This window comes from Falco punctatus (genome assembly GCF_963210335.1).
Source record: "Falco punctatus genome assembly, chromosome: Z".
NCBI lineage: Eukaryota > Metazoa > Chordata > Aves > Falconiformes > Falconidae > Falco > Falco punctatus.
In genome coordinates this window covers 52,004,256-52,031,988 of record NC_137586.1, presented here as the reverse complement: position 1 = coordinate 52,031,988, position 27,733 = coordinate 52,004,256, and the positions used below count along the sequence as shown (strand labels likewise).

Sequence of the window (27,733 nt, the reverse complement as noted above, 5' to 3'; positions counted from 1 at the left end):
GGAAATTTTGTTTGCTTGATCTTCTTGAAGCATCTCTTAAGAAGCAAGTGTAAGATTTGCTGATCTTTGCCACTCACCATGCTCTCACTGCTGCTGGCTGGGTGTCTGTTCCACATGCCAGAGAAGCATTTTCCAAAAGAGATGAAACTTCCAGGACATTTAGGCTCAGCAACTCTTCCTGGCATGCTTTTTGCCAAACGCATTTGCAAACCTCACCAGGGTCCTGGCAAGCCTGCCTGGATCAGGCATGTCCAATTATGCACACACAGCAGCATCCAAAACAGGCCACCCCTCCTGGCATGTGGCTCCGCAGCACCAAACGCACGCTGGAGCCGCTCCACTGCAGCCAGCAGACTAGCACTGATTTACTTTGATTAACAGCCCTCCTGTGGTTTTCCAACAGAAGTCTCTGCAGCAAGCAGGCATGAGGCGGTAATTTGGTGCAAGACCTCTGCTCTGGGCCATATTATGCATTAGCCTAACAGCTCTTTTGTAGAAGTGCTTTTGGATCACTGGATGATGCTTACAGTACATCATTTCTTGGCCAGCAGGTCTGTCCATGTTCCTGGAATAGCAAAGCATGCTCTGAAACAGCCACATTTCTAGCAGGGCTGCTGCTTTGAGGCCAGCTGCAAGGTGCCTGAGCCATTCCTGTCCTCCTGCACCTGCTGCTCCTGCACCCATCAACAGGTTATCACACTTTGATGAGAAGGTGCATTTTGCCTTCAAACCGGGTGGAGGTTCCCCAAGCAGGTGAGGTAACCCACCTATGGCTGGTTGCCTCCTTCAGAGCAGACGTGCCAGCTTGGCAGCTCTCTTGTCACTGAGGCTGTGATTTAACTAAGCTAGCAAGGCAAAGCAAAATGCGGATGCTTTCTCCTCATTAATTCCCTGTGTAATTATGACAGGCGGTGGCTAAGGCTCCTCCACTGCCCCAGAAGCCCCAATGCAATAAGAGGTTTTAGTGGTACCACCTGTACGGCTGACCAGGACACCGCTGTACACCGAGGTGCTGGTGATCCATGCAGCAGCTCTCTGGAGGAGGCGAAGGCCCGAGGTGGGCTGTGGGGCTGCAGGTGCAGCGTGGCCGTCTGGCTCTGCTGTGCTGCAGGCATCCCTCAGCCGTGGGGCAGCCTGCCAGCTCACTGGGATGGGGGAGCCTGTGGGCAGCTGCCGCTCGGTACCAGCAATTACACCAACTGCATGGCCTTGCCTTTACCTAAAAGTGCAGCAAGAAGATCTCATTTGAACATTGCCTTTGTTTGACAGTAGGAATGATCGACAGAGTTGTTTTCTTTTAAGGAAATCTATAATGTAGGCCAACCCTCCTGTAGGCTGGATCTGCACAGCATGCTGCACGTGGGGTTGGATCATTAAATACTGTACAGCTCAAGGTTGCCAGCATCTGAAGGGAGGTAACATTATCCACAGTTCTTTTTCTTTATAGTGTTAGCTTCAGTAAAAAGCATGTAAAATAATACTTAAAAAAATCAGAGTGGCTTCCTTGCAGGGAACACCACGGACCAGCACCTCCTGGTGCAAAAGCACCACCATGCAGGCAAGAGTTTATCACTGTAAACAAGTAAGAGATAGCTGGTCAGGATATGGAAGTTCATGTTGAAAACTGAACTCTGCAAAAAGGAAGCCAATTATGCTGAGGTGAGACTGTGCTGGACTATTTTAGATTAGGGTTTTTTTCATGATTGGCTCTAAATACCCTGTGGAAAGCCCAGACCCTTCAAACAAAATTCATGCATTTACAGGCAAACAAACAAACAAAAAAGGAATTAAAAAAACATCCCTAAATCATATCTGAAAGTGAATTTGAACACAAAGATATAATGATCAAAAGAGATCTGCTGTGGTTGGCATGGGTCTAAAGACAGCCTGTCTCAGAAGAAGTATTAGCAGCAGCCTCGGGTGTTTTGATTTCAGCTCTTGCAGTCAGACTGCTCATGTGCATTTCCAGATGCTCTACCACCAACTCTCTGAAGGTGGTAGTGTTCTCTTCTCCAAACTTGCCGCTCTCACTCCAAATGAAAAAGTTAAATGCCTGTCTGCTGCAGGGACCAGGAAGAGCCAAGTGGGTGGGAGAAAAGAAAGTCAACAGGGGGAAGCCCTTGCAGAAGTTAATCTGCACTGTCCTGGTGAGGTGAAAACTGTCCTGTTCATCTCAGTGAAGAAGGATCTGTGCAGTGCTGAGGGCTCTTTCTCTCAGGATGTTAATTCATTTGTCCCATTTTGGAGCAAGGTGAGGGAGGGACACAAAGATGTGCAGGACACTGGTCACTGGCTCATTCTGTTGCTCCAAGGAGCAGTGAAGAGAAGGAGACCCTTCTGCTTTGGCCTGACCGTGTTCCAGGGAGGGGAAACTGGAGAATAAAAGATGCAGTGGAAAGGTATTTAGACCTTATGCACTCTGTTCCCATTATAGTGACTTATGTAGGGACAGAAACACCATATTTTGTAGAGGGAATTGGAATGCATTCCACTTCTCTCTGCATTTGCAAATGCCAGGTCTTGTTCAGAATAATCTCTGCTGGATACAGTAGTATCCCACCAGCTGAGATGTGGCAACCCACGGTTATGAGTTCTGCAGTCTGCCTTGTCCCTTTAGTGTATTGGATGCAATTTAAAAAGAAAAAACAGACCAAAGAAAAAAAAACCCAGACTTTACTTGCAGGCCTATAGATAAGTAGGAAACCAACGGACTTAGGGAATCAAAGGTCCTAGTTTGTGGCAAGGCAGTACTTAAACTTGGCTTTCTTGGCTTTTGAGAATCTCAGTTTTTTATGTATCCTGTCAAACAGGAGGAAAATTTTTTGTGAGTTTTTAATACCCTGTGTGCAGTATTCTGTTGAGAAACATCCACAGTGACACTTGAAGGCCGTTTACCATGTTATGAAAACTAGCTTGTGATGTGTATGGCATGAGAGACTGTATCCATGCAGCAGCTGACCTGGGGTAACTCATAAAAAAGAATGAGGCACAGGACAGCTAAAGCCTTTAAATACCTGCTTGGTGGTTTGTGTCCGTAACTAGTCATGAAGCCACAAACAGGACCAGATCCATAATGCAGGCAGTAGTATGTGCTCCATGGTTGACGAACGCCTGGATACTCATGTTCTATGCTAATATTGGCAGAAAAAGTACTTAAAAGAGGAAGACTTTTCCAGATCTAACTTCTGCTTCTTCATCTGCACAGAATTTTCCTTAAACTTTCCTTCTGTTGCACAGCACATGAAGCTACTCCTTAGGCTTTACTAACAAGCCTCCCACTGTGCGTACTGGTCCTTGTTATCAACAGCTGGTCAGAGACATGGCGACAGCAACATCCCTTCAAAGCACATGGTTCTGTGGATACCAAGATGGCTAGTAAAAGCTGGGCTGCTGTCACTTGTGTTTTGAAGGAAGCAACAGGGCAGGAACAAAGTAACTTAATACTAAAGTCCTTCAAGCTACTTCAGATGGGGCAAGCATGGCTAAAGATATTTTGAAAACCCCTGCCCTTGTGATGAGATGTGGTCTGAAAGTTTACCAGTTGGAGTTTCCACTGCTAATTTTCCACCATTAAAGTACATTGGTTTGTCAAAGCACAGCAAGCATTGCAAGAAGAGGATATACTTTACTAACAATTATTCCCTTGTCATCTTAAATAAAAGAAGACAAAATACAAAATTTAGCTGGGACATGGGTTGTTGGGATAAGTCTAAGATATGACAGATATAAAACAGGTTTTTATGTCTTTGCTTACCAGCTCAGCCATTGATCTGAAACCTTGTGATGCTGGCCTCTTAAGTGCCTCTCCAGGAAGCAACCTGAGATGGAGACAGGCATTTAACTTAATCATAATCAAAAAAACAAAGAAGCAGAAATTACAGCATCACTGGAGTCACTGAAGTATTTTGAGCTGCCTTCTCAGAGTCTTAATAAAAGATGGATAAACAGGTTCCAAAAATATGTGAAACCACCACACCTAAAACCTAGCCCATTCCTAGCATTAAAATGTTAAATTAAACAAAATGTTTTCAAAGGCTTTGAAATGTTTGGTGGTTATTTATATGATGGCAGTGCCTTCAAACCCAGACAAAATCAAGGCCCAACTGACCATGCACAGCTTTTGCCACTTAAGCAGTCCAGGGCTGCCCTTCCAAAAAATACCGGTGTATTCCATCTTTTAAAACTGGGCTGCTGGCTGCAGTGACTTGAGAAAGCCTCAGAGGACCATCCTTAAGATGCTGACAGACTTTTAACTCTTTCCCCCATATTCTTCCATAACTCTTTCCCCCATATTCCCCACCCTGCTTTCTTTCTAAATGCATTTTTTCCTTAAGTTAAACGTGTTTCCAGGCCTGTGGTGGCACGGCAGGAGAGGGAGCAGTAGCGTGGGCTCTACTGCTTGGTCCTTTCTGTGGCTGCCAGCACTGCTGAGGTTCTGACACTGCTTCAGTGCCAAGGACAGCCTGGGGGTCATTTTGGCAGGTCCCTGGAGACTCTCCACTTCTAAGAACCACCCGTGATTACAGATAAAGATGGGTTATGTCTCCAGAGGCTGCAAGACCTCTGATCTGTTTCTAAAAAGCAAGCTATCACCATGTTCCCAAGACCTAGAAACCAAGGCTGAATTTTTTGCATGCTTATCCGAGCGCGCTGGGCTTGAAACCGAGTTTGACCCCCCTACAAGTGCTATCTGAAAGATAGTTTTCAGTTCATGCACCTCTGTCATCCATTTGTTGTGGGCTGCCTGTGAATTACCATGTTGCCAGGCTTTGCTAGCATGTTTACATGTAAAATGCTGTTGTCTGTGGGGGAAGGGAGTTGCACACATGCCGGAGTACCAGCTGATGAAATTTCAAGCTGTGCACTTCTGTGAGATGGTTCACGTAGGGATTTGCCAAGGTGGAGGAAGGCTGTTGCTGTTCTGCTTTGCGTGCCGTTCCGCAGTGGTCCCTCCCATGGCTGGCTGGCTACGGCAGCTACACAGGAGCAGAAGTGTGGCCCTGGCATCTCTATTGCCCCACAGCCAACAAATGCTGTGCTTTTTAAACCTCTACACATCATCTACCTGTCTGACTTTCTCCATGAAGATAACCTTGAAACCATATTAAATAACTAGTCCATGGGGAAATTTTGTGCATTCCCAGAAGTTTTCTAGATGCAGTAAGGGCAAAATAAATTGACTGATTAGATTCATTTTGCCCACTTAGCTCGAGTGTGGGGGCAAAGGTTATTTTACCACAAGTGTTTATCTTGCTGGTTATGACTCAGCTTGCCAACTGTTGCCATATGACGAGGACAAATTTATTCTCATAACTAGAGAAGCATTAATAACAATTTTATCAGTCAAATGTCTAAAAAAATCTCATTTGCTGTTCTAATGCATGTCCCCAGCATGGAGGATTGCTGAATTGAATGCCCTGTTTGCTTTCTGCTTCCCCTGTGGACTTTTTAGCTTCCTCTTCAGGAGAGCTAAGCAAACTGCTTGATGCATTTAATGCTGAAATCAAAAAACTAGTTCGGAGGGTGAGTAGTTTCCTAGATGTCCCAGAGGGCCTCAGTCATGCTCATCGTTAATGTTGGCTGTAACCGTCAGGTTGGAGCCATGCATATGTACTTGAGGCTTAAATAACCCAAGTCTCACCGAGGTTGTCTTTGATTACTGCTTTGCATATTCAGGTTGTAAGTGGAGGCAGCTCAGAAGTTGCTGCTGTGTGCCTGGCCGAGCCAAGCCACCACTGGCGCTGAACCAACCGTCCGGGCAAAAGGAGAACCAGGACCTGGAGGAAGGACTACAAATGCCTGACTTCAATCCAGTGCTCCTCATGGCAGCCTGTGGAGGTCTGGCCCTGCTGCCGGCACCTCGGCATACATCAGCCCTGGCACAAGTATCCTAGCGTGTCAGCATGAGCCAAGATCTATTTTCATGTCAAACAGTCCCAAGAAGTAAATAAATAAAACTTGAAAGAAAATGTCATCAGAAACCATCCTGAAACAGACAGTGAAAAGTTTTCTTCCTGATGCATGCAAAGTCAATTATCGTGTTCCTAATTACATGCCAGGAGACATCATCATAATAGGAACAATCAGGTCATTTGAATAGCCAAATATGCTTTTATGCTGTATTTGTTTACCTTGTAGAGCATATCCGCGATATGCACGTAAATGCCAAAGTCTATTCCTTGTTAAGTGTAGCAAACCCTCCTCCCCTCAGCTATCAGTGTGGTTCCTTGTTTGTACCTGTTAAGGGTTGCTGAAACTTACAACTGTTGGTTTAAGCAAATGCACAGTCCTTCACTAACAGGAATTTCCTGTTCCTAAGGTGCCAGTTATATAAACTTAGCTGTACACTGTCACAACAGACCACTCCATCAAAAAATAAAGAGGCATTACAAGTAAGGGAACTCCTTTCTAGAAACCTAACAATTTGTCTAGGCAGAAACACTGATTTTTCTCTGTCAGCGTGAACTGCGAATGATTAATTCCCAGTTACAGGCTGACAGTAGAAAAAGCCTCTCAGTGTGAAAGGCTGGTAAGGTATGACAGCATGCGAGCACAAATGAAGGCAGCCAAGTGTGAGGCCTCTGACAAGTAAGGTTCTCACCTGAGCTGCAGTTTATCAGGGGGACAGACCAGCACATAAGCATGGTCCCAGTCATTACACTCCGTCCTACGCCAGACTTCAGCCTAAGCATGCAAAGTGAGTGGGAACAGGGAAGCGATCTTTGTTGCTCTTCTAGGTGTAGGAAGCTGAAGCGCAGGCAAGTTCTGGCACTAATTCAGCAAGGTGCTTAAGCCTGTATTTAATTTTTAAGCTCTGAAGTGTGTGGGTGGGAGCTGGCTCCATCAAGTCAAAGGCAAAACTCACATGAAGTAGGATTTTGCCATCTTGACTATGAAAGTGTTTTGGGAGGGAAATAGCTGGCCTCAGGTCACACTCGGAGTCTGTGGCAGAGCTGGGAATTTATGCCAGGCCTCTGGAGTCCCAGACTAGTGCCTTAACCTGTTTTTAACTTACTGCATGCTTCCTCCCATAACATCATTGGATGTACTTGGTTGATACACCAGATATCCCTGACAATAAGCCTGTCACCTTTTTTTGGCCAGCTTTGGAGGGTAAGATGAAAAATACAGCTTTTAAGTCACCCTCTGAGTGATGTTTAAATAAGATACAAACAAACATGAATGCATGCTCACGGAGGACTTTGCTATGTGACGTACATTACTGCAGAATCTCTGCTTTTATGTCTCAGTGAAGTATACAGCTAAAAGCCAAGAACTATGGCATGGCATTGGCTTAGGTAACCTGTTGCTGTATTGGTCTTCTCCCCTAAGTACCTAAAGCTGAAGGCATGGCTGTGCTGGGGATGCTCTGAGATTTCCTCTAGCACTAGTTGCACCACTCAGCCAGTTCCATGCGTTGGGTTATTTGCTCAGATGGTTGGTCCTGACCTGAAGCGATGCTGCCAGCCTGCATGGCTGGCAAAGCTCCCCGCTCAAATAACCAGGCTGTGGTCAGCTGGGGCTGACGGTGCCAGCATCGGCAAAGGGAAAGGTGGAGATCCTCGTGTCAGTCTCCCAAATAATGAGAGGAAACTCCCTCAAGTTGTGCCAGGGGAGGTTTAGATGGGATATTAGGAAAAATTTCTTCACCAAAACAGTTGTCAAGCATTGGAAGAGGTTGCCCAGGGAAGTGGTTGAGTCACCAGCCCTAGAGGTAATTAAAAGATGTGTAGACGTGGCGCTTAGGGACACGGTTTAGTGTTGGACTTGGCAGTGTTAGGTTGAGGGCTGGACTCGATGATCTTAAGGCTCTTTTCCAACCTAAATGATCCGGTGACTCTGCCATTCTGTAAGGTGCTTTGGCATGGCCACCAGAGCTCTGTCTGGCCGCGGGGCTGCTGGTGGCGCTTGGGCAGGGGAGCAGAGCTCACGCCACCACGAAAACACACAGGCCGGGCCATCCCACCAGGAGCTACCGCTGGACAAGCGGCCCGAGCCCGCTCTGCGGGTGCGGGTGGGGCCCAGGGCCTGCCCCCGCAGCACGCCGCGGCCCCGCCGCCACCCGGCCGCCGCGGCTGGAGGGCCGGGCTCTGCCCTGCGGCGCGGACCGGCGGCCCCCGGCCAGCCCCCGCCCCGGCGCTGGACTGGAGCTGTCGCCTCCTGCCACCCCCGGCGCCTCCTGGCTGCCGCCTCGGCGTGAGCCACCGCCGCCCGCCGCCCCGGCAGCCCTCACGGGGGCACTAGAGAACAATTAATGCCGGGGGCAGCGGGGGGCCGCCGGGCCTCGCCCACGCTGCCTCTGCCCGCAGCCCCTGCCTCTGCCTCTGCCCCTGCCCCTGCCCCTGCCCCTGCCCCTGCCCCTTCCCCTGCCCCTGCCTCTGCCCCTGCCCCTGCCCCTGCCCCTGCCCCTGCCCCTGCCCTTGCCTCTGCCCCTGCCCCTGCCCCTGCCCCTGCCCCTTCCCCTGCCCCTGCCTCTGCCCCTGCCCCTGCCCCTGCCCTTGCCTCTGCCCCTGCCCCTGCCCCTTCCCCTGCCCCTGCCCCTTCCCCTGCCCCTGCCCCTGCCCCTGCCCCTGCCCCTGCCCCTGCCCCTGCCCCTGCCTCTGCCTCTGCCTCTGCCCCTGCCTCTGCCCCTGCCCCTGCCCCTGCCTCTGCCCCTGCCTCTGCCCCTGCCCCTGCCCTTGCCTCTGCCTCTGCCCCTGCCCCTGCCTCTGCCCCTGCCTCTGCCCGCAGCCCCTGCCCCTGCCTCTGCCCCTGCCCCTGCCTCTGCCCCTGCCCCTGCCCCTGCCTCTGCCTCTGCCCCTGCCCCTGCCCCTGCCCTTGCCTCTGCCTCTGCCTCTGCCCCTGCCCCTGCCCCTGCCCCTGCCCCTGCCCCTGCCCTTGCCTCTGCCCCTGCCCCTGCCCCTGCCTCTGCCTCTGCCCCTGCCCCTGCCCCTTCCCCTGCCCCTGCCTCTGCCTCTGCCCCTGCCCCTGCCCCTTCCCCTGCCCCTGCCTCTGCCTCTGCCCCTGCCCCTGCCCCTGCCCTTGCCTCTGCCCCTGCCCCTGCCCCTGCCTCTGCCTCTGCCTCTGCCCCTGCCTCTGCCCCTGCCCCTGCCCCTGCCTCTGCCCCTGCCTCTGCCCCTGCCCCTGCCCTTGCCTCTGCCTCTGCCCCTGCCCCTGCCTCTGCCCCTGCCCCTGCCCCTGCCCTTGCCTCTGCCCCTGCCCCTGCCCCTGCCCCTGCCCCTGCCTCTGCCTCTGCCTCTGCCCCTGCCTCTGCCCCTGCCCCTGCCCCTGCCCCTGCCCCTGCCTCTGCCCGCAGCCCCTGCCTCTGCCTCTGCCCCTGCCCCTGCCCCTTCCCCTGCCCCTGCCTCTGCCCCTGCCCCTGCCCCTGCCCCTGCCTCTGCCTCTGCCCCTGCCTCTGCCCCTGCCCCTGCCCCTGCCTCTGCCCCTGCCTCTGCCCCTGCCCCTGCCCTTGCCTCTGCCCCTGCCCCTGCCCCTGCCTCTGCCCCTGCCCCTGCCCCTGCCCTTGCCTCTGCCCCTGCCTCTGCCCCTGCCCCTGCCCCTGCCCCTGCCCCTGCCCCTGCCCCTGCCCCTGCCCTTGCCTCTGCCTCTGCCCCTGCCCCTGCCCCTTCCCCTGCCCCTGCCCCTGCCCCTGCCCCTGCCTCTGCCTCTGCCTCTGCCCCTGCCTCTGCCCCTGCCCCTGCCCCTGCCTCTGCCCCTGCCTCTGCCCCTGCCCCTGCCCCTGCCCCTGCCCCTGCCCTTGCCTCTGCCTCTGCCCCTGCCCCTGCCCCTTCCCCTGCCCCTGCCCCTGCCCCTGCCCCTGCCCCTGCCCCTGCCCTTGCCTCTGCCCCTGCCCCTGCCCCTGCCCCTGCCCCTGCCTCTGCCTCTGCCTCTGCCCCTGCCTCTGCCCCTGCCTCTGCCCCTGCCTCTGCCCCTGCCCCTGCCCTTGCCTCTGCCTCTGCCCCTGCCCGCAGCCCCTGCCCCTGCCCCTGCCTCTGCCCCTGCCCCTGCCCCTGCCTCTGCCCCTGCCCCTGCCCCTGCCCCTGCCTCTGCCCCTGCCCCTGCCCGCAGCCCCTGCCCCTGCCCCTGCCTCTGCCTCTGCCTCTGCCCCTGCCTCTGCCCCTGCCCCTGCCCCTGCCTCTGCCCCTGCCCCTGCCCCTGCCCCTGCCCCTGCCTCTGCCCCTGCCCCTGCCCGCAGCCCCTGCCCCTGCCCCTGCCTCTGCCTCTGCCCCTGCCCCTGCCTCTGCCCCTGCCCCTGCCCCTGCCTCTGCCCCTGCCCCTGCCCCTGCCCGCAGCCCCTGCCCCTGCCCCTGCCCCTGCCCCTGCCCCTGCCTCTGCCCCTGCCCCTGCCCCTGCCCCTGCCCCTGCCCCTGCCTCAGCCCCTGCCTCTGCCCATGGTCTCTGCCCCTGCCTCTGCCCACAGCCAGAGGCTTCGGGGGCAGCCTGCACGGCATCACACCCCACGCACACTTTGGAAATTCTTGCTGTTTCTAAGAAGCCAGACAGATGTGAATGCTGCCTGCTCTGTTAATGCATGTGAAAGGGCTTTCCTCCAGCCTGCAAGCACCTGGAAGTGGCGCCTCGCCTGGTATTAATGCCTTCTGTCTTGTTCTAGCAGCAATACTTACTTCACCTTGTTTGCCCCACATAAAACACTAGCATAAAAAGGTAAGAAAAAAAGCCAACAGCACACAGCCCAACAACTCAAGCATGGAAATGTGATTATTCTCAGCATTCAATTAGTATTGTGGTTATTCACCCCTGAAAATCAGCATATGCATTTTCCCACCTAGGAGAAAGGCAGTAACTGCCCGTTTGCTGCTGGGGCCTCAGCCCAGCCCAGTTCTGCTCACATGGCACTTAGAAACCTGGGACAGCTATGTCTCTGTAGGGCCTGATGCAGCCAGGTAATGAAACATGTGAGCGGCACCTGAGGGGTGACAGACCAACCCTGGGTGACATATGTGCCTGCCAAAAACAGTGTGAGGAGGAACACAAACACATCCAAAGGTTTTGACAAGTGACTAAGGCTGTTGGATGTCCTGGAGACTGAGGATGCTGCTGAGGAGGTGTGTGCAGTATGTGCGGTTATGAGGGCGGCTGATTGCCTTTGGGGATCCGGGGCTCTTTACGTCATGATCTTCAAACGTCAAAGCAGTGCAGCTATCGTTTCTTTCTGAAATGGGAAAAATGAACTGCTCACAAAAGGGAAAGGGCCAGATTTATTTCCTCCATGGGGAACATGTAACGTGTTCATCTTGGCTGCAGCTGGTGCTGCTGTGGGACTCCGACCACCACACATCCTCCAAATTCCTGCCTAAAAGGTAGACCAGTGGCTAGTCACCCATCAGCCCTGGGCAGGAGGCTGACTTCTCAGCTGAAGGGAGGCAGCCTTCAAGAGCCAGCTCTTGTTTCTAAACACCATCCCCATCTGAGTATGAATATGGCCTTGCAAGTACTGCCATGCAGGCACCACTGCGCTGGAAGTGCAGGTGCACTGAGCCAGGAAGCATCAGCAGGACCGGCATCTCAGCTGGTGCACAGTCTGCTCAGATCCGTTTGTGTATTTATATGAAACCAGAGTTTTCCTCACCTGTGCTTTGGAAGGCACCTGTGCCAGCCTGAGCCCTGTCAAATTCAGGCTCCCACTGGGACAGAGCTGACTGGTGTAGCTGGCAGACCTTTGCTCCTACTTCCAGCATAAATCTGTGCTTGGCCCATTGTCAGCTTGTCCTCACAGTCCTTCAGAGCAGCTCTGCAGGACACCCACAACCATAGTGCCAGATACCAGAAGGACATTTCACTGTGAAGTACTCCACAGACAAGAAAGGTAGACACCTTCCTTTAGAGGATGGGACACAAGTCACACAGGGAGGGGAGGTGACCAGACACAGCTCATGCTGCTGGTGCCTCAGACTGTCCCCAGCACTTGCTGCTTCTCCTTCTGCAAACCCTGGGCTGAAGGGATATGCTGGCCTTTCTAGGAGCCCTGGCCACAAAGATATAATAAAAATAGCAAGCTGACCTCTCTAGAAGACTCTCATGGGGACTCTGTACTTCCCCATTTGGGGTGTGTGTGGGGTGTTGTTAGTGCCCTTTCAGCCTACTGCTAGTTATGCAGGCAGTGCCTGGATGAGTGACAAACGCTGAAGCGTGCCTTGGTGTCCCTAGTCAGATGCCGATTCCAATCACCCCAAAAGTGCCCACTTCCCTGCCACCCATGCACTAGGCTGCGAGTCAGGTGCTGTGGCCCCACACACCAGGGAGCATATAGCCTTAACAAGACTGTGTATTTCCCCACTCACGTGTACATGGAAAGATACAGCATTGCAAAAGCAGTGTTTAATTGCAGGGCACAAATCCTTTCCAAAAGCAGAGCTTAACATTTTTTTTTTTCCTCTGCCAAGAACATATGTATTTTGTATAGATTTAATTACACGATACAAGAAAGGAAAGAAGATTTGCCCAGATACTATGGTGATGAGTGCCATAGAAATGCCTATAAATAAATAAAAACACTGAGCAAGACCAGACATCTGCAACAGTGTATGGGAAAAAAAACCCCAAACCCAAACCTAAACCAACCAACCACCCAACCAACCACCCAACCAACTAATAAAAACTGCCTGGGGTTTTCTGCACAGTCCCGCATTTTAAAGAAAAAAAAGCTCACCGCCGCATCTTTTGGACATAGGATGCAATGCTCATTTAGACTCACGCCTGTCACCTTCAAGAATCACAAGGTGGGCACATCTTTATTTGCATTCACCAGTCTCTCCTTCCTGCTGCTGCTGTGAATCCTCATCACCTGAGAACATGTTTGTGCGTACTAAATAATGAGGATCCGGAGTGCTGGGAACCTTGTGAACTTTTATGTCATTTGAATTTGAAGAAAAAATTGAGCTTTCACACACTCCCAAGTTGAAAATCCTGTCTGTGTTATAAGTTTTCTTCATTGCAACAAAGGAAATAAGATGAAGCCCTACAGGGACTTGAATGGTGATGTGTGGCTTGCTTTTTTATTGCATCCAATGCCAAGCTCTTGAGTAAGCGAGACCCCCTTGCCACTTGATTTCCGATTCCTTCCTTCCGATCCGAAGGTTTTGAGCCTTTCATCTCCATTCCTCTGTCCAGCAGTGTGTTTTGTCATTTCACTTAAGCCATGGGACTTCAAGGGCTGGGTGTCTGTGAACAGCACTGAGCCATGAAGTCAGAGCTCTGTCTCTCAAACTAAATGATTAGTTTGCCTCCACAGTACAGTAGCAAATTCTGCAGCACTAAATGAGTAAGGTTAAATGCTGTCATTGCAAAGCACAGAGTGAGGTGGTGGAGAGAGAGAAACAGGAAGAGAGAGAGGAAGAGAAGAAGAAAGAAAAAGAAAGAAAAAGGATGGAAGGAAGGAAGGAAGGGAGGAAGGGAGGGAGGGAAGAGAAAAAAAAAGAAAGAAAGAAAACAATGGAAGAAAGAAAGAAAGAAAGAAAGAAAGAAAACAATGGAAGAAATAAATAAAGAAAGAAAGAAAGAAAGGAAAAGAAGGAAGGAAAGAACGAATGAACAGAGAAGAGAGCTGGAACAACGGCAGACCTAGTGTACCTCAAAAAATTATCATCTGCTCCAGCTCAAACCAGCTTTGGTTTTGATTCATTTATATATGAAGGGGGAGGAAATCAGAACAGTTGTTCACTCTGTTAGTCCCTCTAGCATCGTTGATCCATTTCAGCTGTCTGAAAATTTTCTCCTACCAACCTCTTTCCTATTTTCACATCCCTGCCTCAGGAGTCATGCAGACAGCAGCGGAGAGCACCCAGAGTCCTGCCATGTCTCCAGCCACAAGCACCTTGCTGAGTGCTCACTGTCAGTCCTGCCTGGGCAAGGAGAGGCACCAGCACCCATGCAGCATGACTGCAATTTCTTCTGGGAGGGAGGTTTGTCTTCCTGCTGTCACCCTGCTCCCAGCAGCCAGCCAGTGCAAAGCAGCAGGCAGTGAAAGACTGAAAAATCTGCAGAGGGACTTCCCTGGGCTAGAGGAAATCATCAGGTTTTATATACAATGTGCATCTGCAGAGGAAGGATTTTTTGTGTCTTGTGCTCCCCAGTGGGATGCATTCATGGACAGCCAATATTTATTTAAATTACCAACCTGGGCAGAGCTATTAAATGTAGACTCTGGCACCTTAAATTTAGCACAACATAAAATGCTGGGAGAAGCCAGTCAGAGAAAACCTCTTAATTACCCCGTGGTTTGGGCAATACTTAAATTGCTCCTCTGCTCCATATTCTCCCATACCTCCACCCCCCCACCCCCCACCCCCTCCGCCTCCTTTGCCTCATTCACACACAGCTTCCAGTCCTGGACCCTGAAGATTCAGATCTTAAACTTTTTCAAAGTGCTACCTATTTTTATAATGCTTTGGATTTGCCTATGTGGTTCATTTGTGTAGCCCCAAATCAGCATAAACCCTAACCTCATTTTACCAAGGGGATTTACCTGTACCATCTGAATTTGGTTTGCTAATGAAGTAGTCAGATTCCCAGACAGCTAAGATGCACCTTGATCACTTCTTAGAAAGCAAATTCTCTCACCTGGAATGAATTTCAGTACCCAGTACAAAGGGACACTGTTTTTTTTAACACTTGCTCTTCAAAACCTGGGATACAACAACAGGGAAAGACGTGCAGAAAAAGTGTTTTGAAAGCGTAATCAAAGAGAAAAAGCTGGAGTTAATCTCTAAAAGGTTAGATATGGACCAATAAATAGTGCTGTAGTCAGTTTCCCTTTCCATGTAACAATAAACATAACAATAACAAATATGCAAACCATTAACAATGCCTTAGTAATAAATGTGTATGAATAAATAATGAGTAATTTCAACCCATGTGGAGTTTAGGTACATGAGGCAGAAAACATTTTAATCAACAGCGTTACATCTTGCTAAGATTCATGAATCTAAAGAAAATTCTGAAAAGTAGGGTTTTTTCTGTTTTGAGTAATAATGTGAAGGAACAACCATCCTTAAAAAAAACCCACTTTGATGGGTGAGGGCTTCTTCGATGTTATGGTGATTAAAAAAAACAGTAAGCCAAAACACCAATTCAATATTGACTGAAATGTCATACTATGCTATAATCTCCTGGCATTCTTCCAGTATACAGTAGACTAGATGAACTCATCCATATATTAAAAACGCACATATGTAAAAAGCTCGTATTTACTTTCTCTTCCCAAACTCATTAAAAACATACAGCCGAAGTTGAATTTTTCCAGCCTTTGGCAGTAAACAACAAAATCAAGGCTGATCTAGAGCTGGAGGTTAGATGCTTCCCTTCTCTGCAGCATGTAGGAAAGAGGAAACGGCAGGAATCTGGAAGGCAGCAGCCTCAGAAACTACAGAAAGGAAATACTTTCTTCTACTCTCCCCCCCTCTCTATTTTTAGGCAAGTTCATAATTAACCACGGAACTTCTTGCTCTGAAGCCAAAAGCTCAGAAAGGCACCAAAGAGGATCAAATGTTTATTGAGTAAGTAGAATCTGCAGAGCTACAGTGTAAAATAAACACAGGTTGGAAAGGCATCTGGGCTTCTTAAGCTTCTCAGCTTGAACAAACCTGTAATCATCAGGGCTTGGACGGGAGTTTTCCAGGGATGGTGAGGTGGAATCACTCCAGAGATGCCCATCACAGGGCTACTTGTGCCTTACAGTTATGTTTACAGTCAGTGGCTGAAGCAGAATACTGGTGGTCAGACTAAACTGGCCACCACTCTGCCCTGTGCTCCTCTGCTCCTCCATAGCAGAGTGAAAGGAAACTCAGTTGCCCCAACCATAACAAGTTGGTCTCTTTGCATATGAAGCCTTGCCAGTAAGTTTTACATTGTGAACATGGGAACTCTGTCAAAGCAAATGCTGGTTAGAAAGTGTTTACAGAAGGAAGGTAGCCAAACATCTTGTACAGGTGACAGCAGCATTATAATATTCTCTAAGGCTGAAGAGAGCACGAACAGTTACTAGGGAGGCAGGAAGGCTGAACGCAATGAAATATTTTGCTTTCCGCTGGAGAGCATTTTGATATTTTGAAATACAAATAATAATCTGTTGCACAGCCAACAAATTTAGCCATGCCTTGTCAGGCAGGGCAGCCTGTTGCTGACATAGTATGATGCAGGAATTGAGAAAGGACAGCCAAGCCTAGTACATCCCAGCACAAAGACAAACGTGTCCCTTTGGGTAGCCTCCTTGAGTAACCAACAGCATTATTGACTCAGTATGTTTGGAGCCTAAACACAGAATAAAACCTCCAGAGCTTAGAAAGTAAATTCCAGCATGCTTCAGTAATCACCGTTAATGTTGCCCCTAGTAGTTTATCAACATATTAATGTACAACATTCATTTTTATCAGAAAAGAGGAACATAACCATGATGGATGCTAAGCCCCCAGGGAGATCCCTCATGCTGGAAGACTCCAGCTGAGATCTGGACATCAAACATTGCTGACGCCATGGTGCCTTCCCAGAGGCCTGATGTGCAAATCAAGCTCATGCAGGAACCTTGAGAAACAGTTTTTTGTATGTGTGAGCAAAGCTCTCCCCGTAGTATTTGTACATGGCAGGAAGCACATGGTGGACTGAGGGAGGCCAGTGGCAAAAGCCTGGAGAGTCAAGTTTTTCCATGTGGCAACTGCAAGCTTGCTTCCCCAGGCCAGCAAAATCAGATAGCCTTCCCACACCTTTCTAGAGGGGGGAGGAAAAAGCAGACATGACACTTTGCTCCTGCCAGCCATGAAGGCACTGACACCAGGATGAGCACAGATGCTGAACACCGTTGAAGAGGCTCCCTGTAAATAAACGCCTGTATGCTGGTGATGCAATGTTGCCTGTCAGACCATTTCTAACTGCTGTGGCAGCAGGGGAAATATTTCTGAATAACTGTGGGATATCTGTTTCCAAAATTAAGGGTCTTCAGCCAACCAATACAGGGAAGCTGTATCATTTTGTTGAATAAAGCCTGGAAGTTTAATAGCAGAGAACTTGAATGGCAAGATTTAAGCAAGCCTTAGCTTGTGCTTGATAAACAAGCATGCTGTACCCAAAGCAAAACCATGCAAAACTTCACAGAGTTGCATCAAGATGGCTGCAGCGATAGCAGCACGTTATTGCCCTTCTGCTCCACCAAGCTTCAGAGTGAAAGGAGCTTGGCACATTCCCTAAAACTTCTTGTTAATAAGAGTGACACAACGCTGACCCCAAACAGACCAGGTCCATGTGAAAATCACCATATCTGTTAGAAAAGGAGTCACAGCTCCAAGAGTCCAAAAAGCATCACCGAAGGGAAAAGGTCCAGCTGCCTAATACCTCTTGTGAGCAGCTGCTAAGGCCACATGTCTTCTGCAAAAACTCTGGGCACATGCTCTAAATATAGAATAAACATTAATAAAGCATAAGCCACTTTTTCCCCTCCTGTGTTTCACACCATTAAGGTTCTAGCTTTGAGGGCTCACAGGTAAGCAACCAAAGTGAAAAGGAGACCAACAGATACCTATGTGCAGCCAGGCTGCAGAACCACCACCACCACCCGATTCCATGACAGAGTCAACTTCTGCACTTGGTGGCAATGCCCTCCACAGTAACGAAAACGTCTCCCGGTACGTCACAGCAGGAGCGAAGGGCAGACAAAACGTGAGTCATCCAGGCGTACAGCAGACACGGGAATGTGGGTGTGTCACCCTGTGGCTCCAAACTGATGTGACCTCAATTAAATTTCGGTGAATGATGGGTCTTCCCCTCTTTTATGTACATACTCATCTCCTTGGTCTCCAAAGATAAATCCATTGAGCCTACACACAGCTATTTAATCTGGGGAGCTCTCCTGGCAAGCACGAGTCTGTGTGCTGGTTTCCCTCTTCCTCTCTGTGTGACTTTTTCTCACTGTACCTTGGGTTTAATTCCTACCACTGACACTCCTACCACATCCAGACCTTTGCCAGAGCCCTATGGTGTAACTACTGGTCTGCCTGTCCACATTTGCAACCCATTCCTGTTCTCCTGCTGCCTTAGGGCACACAACCCTGTCACACTCAGGAAGGACAAAAGCCCAGGGAGGAACACAGCTTGCAACTGGGTTAATTTGGCAATTCTTGCACTTGAATGCCATTAAAGTGTTTGCCAGGGTCTTCAGTGGAAGCAGGCTAGCTCTAACATCTAGCATACTCCCATAGGAAACCTGTGTAAACTAATTTGATTGAACCGTTAGCACTCAGGTGATTAACCGCAGGAGTCTCTGATCTCCCCTTATTAAAGAGCAGAATGAAGTTCACTGATTCATATCAGCTTAATATAGATCCTTGTGAGATTCACAGCTGACTTCAGTAGTGGCAGGATTTGGTAACCTCCACAGAGAAGCGCAACTCTCTTGCAAGTACACCTTCATGTGACAGGGGGAAGCTCAAACTACGTGTACTGGATTACATCAACAACCAAGTCTGAAACGTGCAAAATTCCAGCCTGTGGTGCACAGCAGACGAGTGCAGAGAAGCACTGTGGCTCTGAGAAGATTTTTATTCCAATGCCACTTTTGAATACTTGGCACTTGGTAGGCAGACATGTGCCATCTTGTTTTAAACAGCTCCATCTTCACATGCTAAGTGTTCTCGAGAGAGATTTGGGCTAGGGGTGAGCAGGATTAAGGGTGGCTGCGGTTTGACTGCAGAGATCATTCTCTACCACGAGAGCTTTTCCCTTCAGTAGCTAAAATAGTGCTCTGGGGCAGATCTGGAAGGGCTCACCCCATGTCAGAGAGGCCACCCCTAATAACATCAAACTGTTTTTAGATCCCCCAGCCTGAGGAAAGTAGCACATCAATATAGCTTTAGCAACGCTAAACAAATCTTGTTTTTCAAGACACCCTTACAAGATTGCTTGGTGTTTTACATATGTTTTACGAGATACGCTTTTTGATACATGTATTGCTCCAACTGCATCTGTGTACGATCTTGCACTGAAGTGCAACTCCAGGACACTAGAGACAATGAAACAGGTGGCAAACACAAGGCGCTGTTTTTAGCCCTACCTAACTTACCAGAGTGCAACTGGTGCAACTGCTTATTTCAGTATTTCCCCCTAGTGACCTCCTTAAGAGCAAGGACTGCCTCTCACCGGCTGCATGCTGTATGGCAGAAACTGAACATGTGCTCCTGCCCCAAAACTATAGGGGTAGTGTTCTGGAAATGGTTCAAAGAACAGCAGCATCTCTTTTTAAATACCAAGCTACAACTGTACCCATTTAGGTCTCAAAGAAAGTCACACATGTGGACAGCTTGGTTAGGATTGGGGGCGGAAAAAAATAATCAAGTAGGAGAAGAGAAAAAAACCCTGTTTCAAGAATGCCATTGTTTGTGCAAGCAACTATAAACCTAGGGTCTATAAAAACCATCAAGCAGAAACTGAAGTTGGCTGAAGCAGATAATGCATTACTAAATGACAGCACATCTTATAAAATCCTTAAGGCTGTGTAATAACAGAGCGCTTGAAAAGCAAAAGAAACAAGTTTCTCAGATGAAATCTTCACATTTCCATACCTACAGATGTGTCAGGACACAGCCCTTGCACAGATGTAAAAGGTTCTGAATGGCAGCCACACAGAGAGGTGACGCTGCAGCTACCCAAGCATGCTCCAGTATTACCGAGATGGGACAGGCACACAATACATGCCAGTTGTAACATCGACCTTGGATCTCTCATCCAGAATCCACAGGCAGAGCAACAGAGGAGGTAAAAAAATGACTGGTTTAATTATAAAGTTTTCACATGAAAAAACCTTCAGATAAAGGATGACTCATAACTTTAATTTAGCTTTAAATACCTGCTATTTGCAAACCAAATAAGACATACCCTATTCCCCATGTTACCTATAAACCAAACTAACAAAGATAGCTTTCAGCTGAACAAAGCATGCCTAGGAGATAAGGGGTGAGAAATACTTTCTGCATAATTATGTTACTCACAGAGAGTTAAAAGGGGCACCAAGTCACTGCACAAAGTAAAATGTGAAATTTAATAGCATTCCTAAGACACATTTGGGAACAAAAAGTTGATATTGCCACTCTTGTTTTAACTACTGCAAAAACTGTGAATGGCTCTTGCCTGTAATTTGTTTTCCATGCTCAGCTTCATTCAATGTTACATATATCCAAATTCCCAGCTGACTGACATTTTAAACCAGTGGAAGAGTAACTTCTCTTTACAAAGAGTAGTGAGAAAAGGTCCCATTCATCAAGCATTCATGTTGAAATCATCTTATTGCTGCACATTTGTAAAGAAACTAGAGCAATGAGGTCCCCAAGGACAAATACAACAAAACCGGTAATGACCTCAGGCATGCAGCAGGCTCACTGCATTAACTGCAGCAGAACGAGCACAACCGAAGCTACACTGTGGACCTTGCAGCAAAGCATCTTGAATGTACAGCTATATGGTCTGTAGACTGCATGGTCAGCCTTCCCATGTTATGTATGCATACCAGATTCCTACAGGAATTTTGACACTTCAGATATGCCAATTTACTGAATTCCCAGGACAGAGCAGGCTTTTAAAAGAAACTCCATGTAGTCTATGCGTTTTATGCATGCACTCTTGATTCCTTGAATCAAGTTTATTCTTTGTGTTATTACTCAGTAGATTTTCCTTCATCAACATGAATGTGGTTATACTAGCTTATCTGAGAAGCCCAAGATGAAGCTAGAAAATTTAAGCTGAAAAGACCACAACAGAAAAAATTCAGGAGTTCATTATCCTTCAATATGCAAATTCTCATGTCCCCAACAGATGTTTCCTTTAACAAATAATCCAAACTGAATTACCTTAAAAATGGTAAATCACGGTTTCATTGTGCAAGTAAGGTAAGTGGCAATTAGACATTCACAGCAAAAATTTTCAGTACATCTTCTTCCCTAAAAGGACATGGTCACATCAGCATTTGACTTATACAGTAGTATCTTTCAGCATCTTGTGACTACAAGCTTACACACACACACACCCTTTGCCTTGGAAAACTCAACCACTAACAAAGACCTAATAAACTTTCTTTGGATATATCCATACACAGAAGAAAATAACGAGCAGCCATCCAGATAAAATATTATAGGTTTATTAAAACTTATTTTCCACTTGAATATGCAAAATACAAATTCCAACAAAATGCTCCTTTTTACTTCGTAGTTTACAAATATACAAAATAGAAGTTTGCTTAAATTTATATTACATATTTATTATGTAAAGAACTATATAGAAAACATTTGTTCTGCTTAAGGCATATTTGGGAACAAACCATTGTACAAACTATTGCACATTGAAACCACAGTGCATTACAGACTGTCTGCATAAAGTTATTGTCTTTAAAAAAGATAAACCAGGTTTATTACCTGATTTAGGTCATAACTGGTGATCGGAAGACAAAAATATTTCCTTGTCAGATATGCAGCAGTTTGAGAACTTTGGCTTCCTGGTTTTGGTACCTCTAGAACCAACAGTCACTAAGCACCATGAAATAGGCTTTTAAAATAGAATTCTGTACCTGAATTTTTCCTCCTCTTTTTACATCATAATGGCTTTTAGAAGGAAAAAAAAAGTAAAGTACAAGATGACATTTACATCTAATATTGCATTGAAAGAAAATTAAGGGAATGCCATTTCCCTGTGTAATATCCCCACCCTCCGAACTACACACAGTCTGTTTAACCCTGATATCCGTGACTTCCAGTCACTCCTTGGCATTTTGTAGTCCGGAAATAATTCAAGTTGGATTTACAAATGGAATGATAGAAGATCCAGTCATTTACCCCAACGTTTTTGGTTTCTTTTAAATGTATATATATATATAAGTTGCAATGTCTGTATGCAATTATCCCTCTTTTCCACTCTTTGCAAGACTTCACCTCGATTATCTGTAGTGCTTAAACTGTGTTCTCCCCATCTTGCAGAAGACAGTCCTTGTGCTGTAAATACTGAATCTCTACGGCAGTTGGGGAAACATCCACTGCTTCCAATTAAAAGTGCCTCTTCATGTGTAAGGCAAGGTGGTCTGACCTTGAAAATGCTCTGTCACACCGCTGGCACTGGAAAGGGCGGTGGCCTGTGTGTTTTCTGTAGTGACGAGTAAGTTCATCGGATCGGGCAAACTTCCATCCACAGCCTTCCCAGTCACAGTGATAAGGTTTCTCACCTTTAAAAAAACAAAACAAAACAGAAAATTAAACACATCAGGTTGGGTTTTTTTGTGGCTACCACTTCTAACATCTTTCCTTCAAGAAGCACTAACGCACGTTGTCCTGTGTAAGAAAAAGGGTGATGTCAAAGAAAATGCAACTAACTTCTTGAAGCAGCTGCAAGCAAACTACAAAGACGGCAGAGTAAGCCTGCCTTTTCAAGATGTACAGGTACTATAAAATGTTGGAGTCACTGAAATCTTCAGTAAAATGCACATTTCCACTGTTTGTCTTGCATACAAGGCTTCAGACAATACAAATAATAAAGTGTGGTTTTGCTGGCTAATCTTATACAATCAAATAGGAAACAGAAATAGCTCAGACATAATGTATTTAGATAACTGTAGGTCTCAAAAAATAAAAAAACAGCTGGAAACTGTTTTCATTAGCTCAACCTGATTAACACCACAGTATGGTTGAGTAAGAACTCAACCTTACTGTGTTCACTGTAACAAAACCACTGTTGACAGCAAGACTAGTTTCCCTGACAATTACAAACTCCTGGTCTACACATACCAGAGACAGTGTTAACCAGCTCGAAGCAAATGGGAAGTACAAGAGCTTGACCAATCTTTTGCTCCTGAAGATGCAGCCTAACTACCATACTATGAGCAGTTTCTCCCTTTCCTGTCTCCTCTTCAGGAGAAAGTTCTGAATCAAGTTCACAATGCAGGGATTAAATTATGCAAATTCCCAGGTTATTTAATCACTGTTATGGAATGCCTGCACCAGCGAAACCGTGCACGATGTACCTGATTTCACAAGCTCAGTTACTGCAACACCACATTCAGCTGCAAGCTTTAAGTTTGAACTCAGGCTCGGGTACATACTTTGGCACATTTCACCTCAAATTCTAACAGCAGCTAATCAGCTGTTAAACTCTGCCTCTTTGGTGCTACTACAGGGGAAGATGTGTCCCCACAGATGGGCAAGGCAGCCCATCTGTACTACCAAAACAGCTGAGAGCTCCACTTGCAAAAGGCCCATCGTAATTTTCTTAGATAGCGAACAGCAGCTTGCAGAGGTGCACAATCTCTTACATTAGAGCAAGTCAAGACAAGACGAGTATGTGCACAAAGCATTTAACCACAAGCAACGAAAGCAGTATCTTAAAGAAAGGTCTGCTCCCTTCTCAAAAGTGGGCCAACACCATCCAGAGCAACAAATCCCAGGTGACTTCCAACTACCTGCTAATTAGCTGGCCACATAGCAAGAGAAGAGCAACAAACTTTGCCTTGGCAAGAAACCCACCCGCTCCCATATCTGAGTCATTCTGAACCACTAAGCAAAACATCCAGCCAATAAGCAAAGACTGCACAAGACTTCATGCAGCCAAGGGTGGAGGTAAGAAAAGGAAAAAAAAAGGCGTCCGGAAACTGACCAGAGTTACCCCTTACTACTTTTAGCCCTCCTCCTGTGCTCCTGCCTTTTCACTGTCCAAGGGGGCTCACCCCATGCCCCTCTGGCCAGGGCATTCCACTGACCCCACGCTGGGACCAACCTGTGTGGGTTCTCAGATGTGCCTTGAGATGAGAGCTCTTGGTGTAGGTTTTGCCACAGCCTGCATAGTCACAGGTATGTGTGGCTGTCCTTTTCCTAGGCCATGACCGGCGTCCCCTCTTGGGCTTGGTCTCCTCAGGCAGGCAGCTCCCTGGTGGCATCAGTTCTAAAGGCAGAGAGGGAGGAGTGAGCATTGCCACAGGCAGCACCAAAGCAGACGCACCCACTGCCGAAGCACAGGGACTCACCTTGGTACTGGAGTGTGCTGGGCGGCAGCTGCTCAGGCAGAAAGGTGGGGTAACTGGGGGCCGGAGGGTACCCGGGGGGCAGCGGCAGTGGTGGGTGGCTCAGCCCCGGAGCAGTGGGGAGACAGTCTGCACCGCTCAGCATCTCCTCGGGCCCCACTGAAGGTGTAGTCCGGGCAGGCAGCGGGCGGCTCAGAGAGAAATCATGCTGGGGGGCTCCTCGGGGGCCGCTCCCATGTGGTGGCGGCAGTGGGGCCAGGGTGCACGGTGGCGCTGCCTCTTGCTTGATTTTGGGGCACATCCGCGGCAGGGGGCTGTAAGGGGCCCCGGGGCCCTCGGTGCCAGGCGGTGCGGCGGCAGCCGGGGGGCCGCTCTTGGGGCTGAGCCCCGGGTGGCTGTACTCGCCCACGGCCTTCACCACGAACTTGCCCTGCAGGCTGCCCAGGGGTGGCAGCGCCGCCGGTGCCGGGAGGTACACCGGGTCCAGGTCGGGCCGCATGAGCTCAGCCACAAAGCCTCCCGAAGGGGACACGTCGGTGATGTCGGCCAAGTTGAAGGGCGCGGCAGGGCTGGTAGCGGGGGCCCCGTCGCGGCTGCCGCCACCGCCGTAGAGAAGGCCGGCGGGCTCCGGCCGGGGCAGCGGGTAGGCGAAAGGCCCGGCAGAGCAGGGGCTGGCCGTGGGGGCTGGGGCGGCTGCGGGGGCCACCACCACGGCGGCGGCGGGCTCCTGGTGCATGAGGGAGTTGGAGAGGATGAAGTCGAAGTCCAGCAGCTCGTTGAACTCCTCAGCGTCACGGCGGGGCCCCAGGGCGGCGGCGGCCTCCAGCTCCGACGGCGGCGCCTCCACAGGCCGCGCTGCCAGCGCCGGCGGCGGCCGCTTCAGCTGCGACAGCTCCTCCCGCCACCGCTGCGGGGAGACGGGCACGGCTCAGACCACGGCCCGCCGCCGCGGCGCACCCGCCCCGGTCGGCCCCCGCCGCCCCCGTCCCGTCCCGTCCGGCCCGCGCCGCCGCGATGCCGCTACTCACGTTGCCGGGGCCCGCGGGCCGCGCCGCTTTCTCGCGGCCCGCGGCGCCCGCCGCGAAGGTGGCGATGGAGGGGAGGAGCGTGCCGCTGAGCGCCATCTCGCACTCGCCGGGGGGCTGCCTGCGGGTGGGGAGAGCACAGCGGCGTCAGGCGGCGGCGGCGGCGAGGGAGGGCGGGCCGGGGGCCGCGCCCGGCACCCACCGCATCCGCGCCGGGGCGTCACGCCGAGCTGCTGCCGCCGCCGTCGTCCCGAGCGCCGCCGAGGAGAAAAGAGAGGGGAGGTGGCACGGACGCGCTGTCCAGCCGCAGAGAGCCGGCCCAGAGCCGCCGAGGTGGCGCCGCGGGAGCGCCCTTCCTCGGCGCTTTACCGGAGACGAAGGTGAGCGGGACGCGGGACGCTAGCGGCGCCGCGGGGAGGCGACGGACGCCTGGTAGCGGGGCTTCACCACCGGCAGGGTGGCGGCGCGAGGTGCTTCCCAGGGAGCCGCAGCCATGGGGGAGCCGGGCGGGACGGACGGGGCGCGGTGGTGCCAGTGGGGAGGGAGGGGCCGGGCGGGCCCGCGCTCTGCTGGTGCTGCTGCCGGTGCTGCCCCCGCTCCTCCTCCTCCTCCGCCGCCGCCGCCGCGCCCCGCTCGGCACTGCCTGTCGCCCGCCGCCGCCGCCCTTCTTATAACCTCACCTCGCAACCGCCCCGCCCACCGTCGCCAGGGCGACGGCGAAAACAAACTGACACGTGGGGAGAGGGGGCGGTGCGCGCGCGCGACCGGTGGGGACGGGCGGGGGGGGGACGGGAAAGGGGGGGTGGTGCGCTCCCGCCCCGCCGCGCCCAGCCGCGCCTCGCCTCGCCCCGCCCCGCCCGCGCGATTCTTACGGCCGCGCGCCCCGCGTGACGCAGGAGGGTGCTGACGCCAGCGGGCGCGGGGGGAGGCGGGGCCGGGGGACCGGGACTGTCCGCGGCGGCCGGTGGCAGCCGTTGGCCGCCGGTGCGGGGCAAAGCGCGCTGGGGCGGCCTGAAACACACCGGCCCGGAGCCCCCCATCGGCTGGTGTCTCCTCTCCTCTCTTCTCGTCTCTTCTGCAGTTTTCTGTAATTGTTTGGCTTTTCTTGCTCTTTGCCCTTTTTTCTCCCTTTTCTTGGGAGCGCACCCCGACGGCGGGGCCTTGCCGCGCCTCGGTCTGTGCCGCTGACGGGCTGTCGGTGCTGAAGGGGCCTCCCCGTCGCGGGGAGACCGCCGGCCGGCCGGGGCGGTGGGGCGAGCGGCGGAAGGCGCCCGTGGGCCGGCGGCGCGGGGCCGGGGCTGCCGCCGGGTGCCGGCCGGACCCCTCAGGGGACGCGGCGGATGCGGGGGGAGGGGCTGCGCAGCGCTGCGGGCGCGGTGCTGGAAACCCGCCGGAAAAAAACTGGAGGAGCTGAAGAGAATGAAAAAAACCCGAGCCGAAAGCCAAGCAAAGCCCCGCAGAAACCGCAAGGAAAGGCCGGCGCTGGCCGGCGGGAGCGGCGGCGCGGCTCCTCCAGAGGGCAATGGCGAGCCGGCGCCACCCGGCCCGCGGGCAGAGCCAGCGGCTGTCCCCCGGTCCCCCGTGGCCGCCCCGCCAGCGAGCTGCCGCCGGCCGCCCCGGGGCCGGGCCGGGCCGGGCCGGGGGAGGGGAAGTCGTTGCCCTGCGGAACTGGCAAACACCACCCCGAGTAACTTACGATGACTAAATTAAACCCTCAAAAAAATAATAAAATGCCTGGCTTTATTTTAGCAAACTGGTTTTACAAGTTCAGTGTTACAAATGTTAATTATTAATAACTTTGGCACTAGAAAATGGTGTTGGGGTTTTGATTTTTTCCCCTGCGCAAGGTCCACGTCCTGACGAGATGTGCTGGAAGCCACTGGTACAAAAGGGGGCTAGTGTGGAGAGATGAAGGTGCAATACCAGGAGGATGCCTAAAGACTTCTTGTAAAGGAAAGGGAGGCACCTTCCCTACTCAGGTGCAGGGCTGGTGGTCTGAGCAGCTTCCTCACAGCCATGCTCACAACAGGCTGCCAGTTCCCAGATGTGTTTTTTATCCAGGGTTTATGCTTGGAGTCTCTTTGACAACCACTTCAGGAACTGGCATCCAAACCCAACAGCAATGGGTTTAGGTTTAAACCTCCTTTGTAGCTCTGGTCTTGGGAGAAAGCCCCCGATGTGGAAACTTGCAGGTCTCTGGACAGTTTTTCCACATGAGTTGTTTTCCTTTTGTTTCCTCACAAATGGTGTAAATGTTAATTTATGGATCTCCTAAGCAATGCAGTGTTTTCCAGGTCCAAATTTCAAGCTCAGAATTATTCGAGGCCAACATCTAAATTAAAATTGCATCCCTTATTAGGAATAGGAGAACAAGAAAGCTTCAAAAGAGGGTAAGTGATCTGATCTCTTTGAAATAAATTCCAGAACTTCACCAGTTCCAGGAAGAGAAGGGCTGAGTAACATGGGCGAAAATAATACAGGTTGCTTTCGCAATCTTTCATTAAAATAGACTTGGTTGCAGTGTTTCTGGGTAATTCAGAGGGACACATGCAAGGTATGTCTAAGTTCATGTTAAAAAGATGTGGTCCACATTCAGCTGAGTCTTGATTTTGAATTGTGTAAATGTTGGCAGGGTGCTTAAAAAAGTGTATGCAGGCGTCTGTAAGTTCAGTGCCACCTGCTTTTGAACATCCCACAAAAAGGTCAACACGTTCTTTTTCACTAGTTAAGTGCA

General features: G+C 50.5%; 1 protein-coding gene and 1 long non-coding RNA gene across 2 annotated transcripts in view; both read right to left on the bottom strand.

The window, feature by feature from the left end:
- LOC308056682 overlaps positions 1–27,733 on the bottom strand; it is a 430,099-nt gene that overhangs the window by 28,743 nt on the left and 373,623 nt on the right. The window lies entirely within an intron of this gene.
- On the bottom strand, positions 21,091–25,606 carry KLF4 (KLF transcription factor 4). Its single transcript, XM_080372399.1, is given in 6 exon segments — positions 21,091–22,186; positions 23,731–23,895; positions 23,978–24,881; positions 25,003–25,124; positions 25,127–25,166; positions 25,168–25,606. Coding segments are annotated over 6 exon segments (1,446 nt in total). The 5' UTR covers positions 25,207–25,606; the 3' UTR covers positions 21,091–22,010.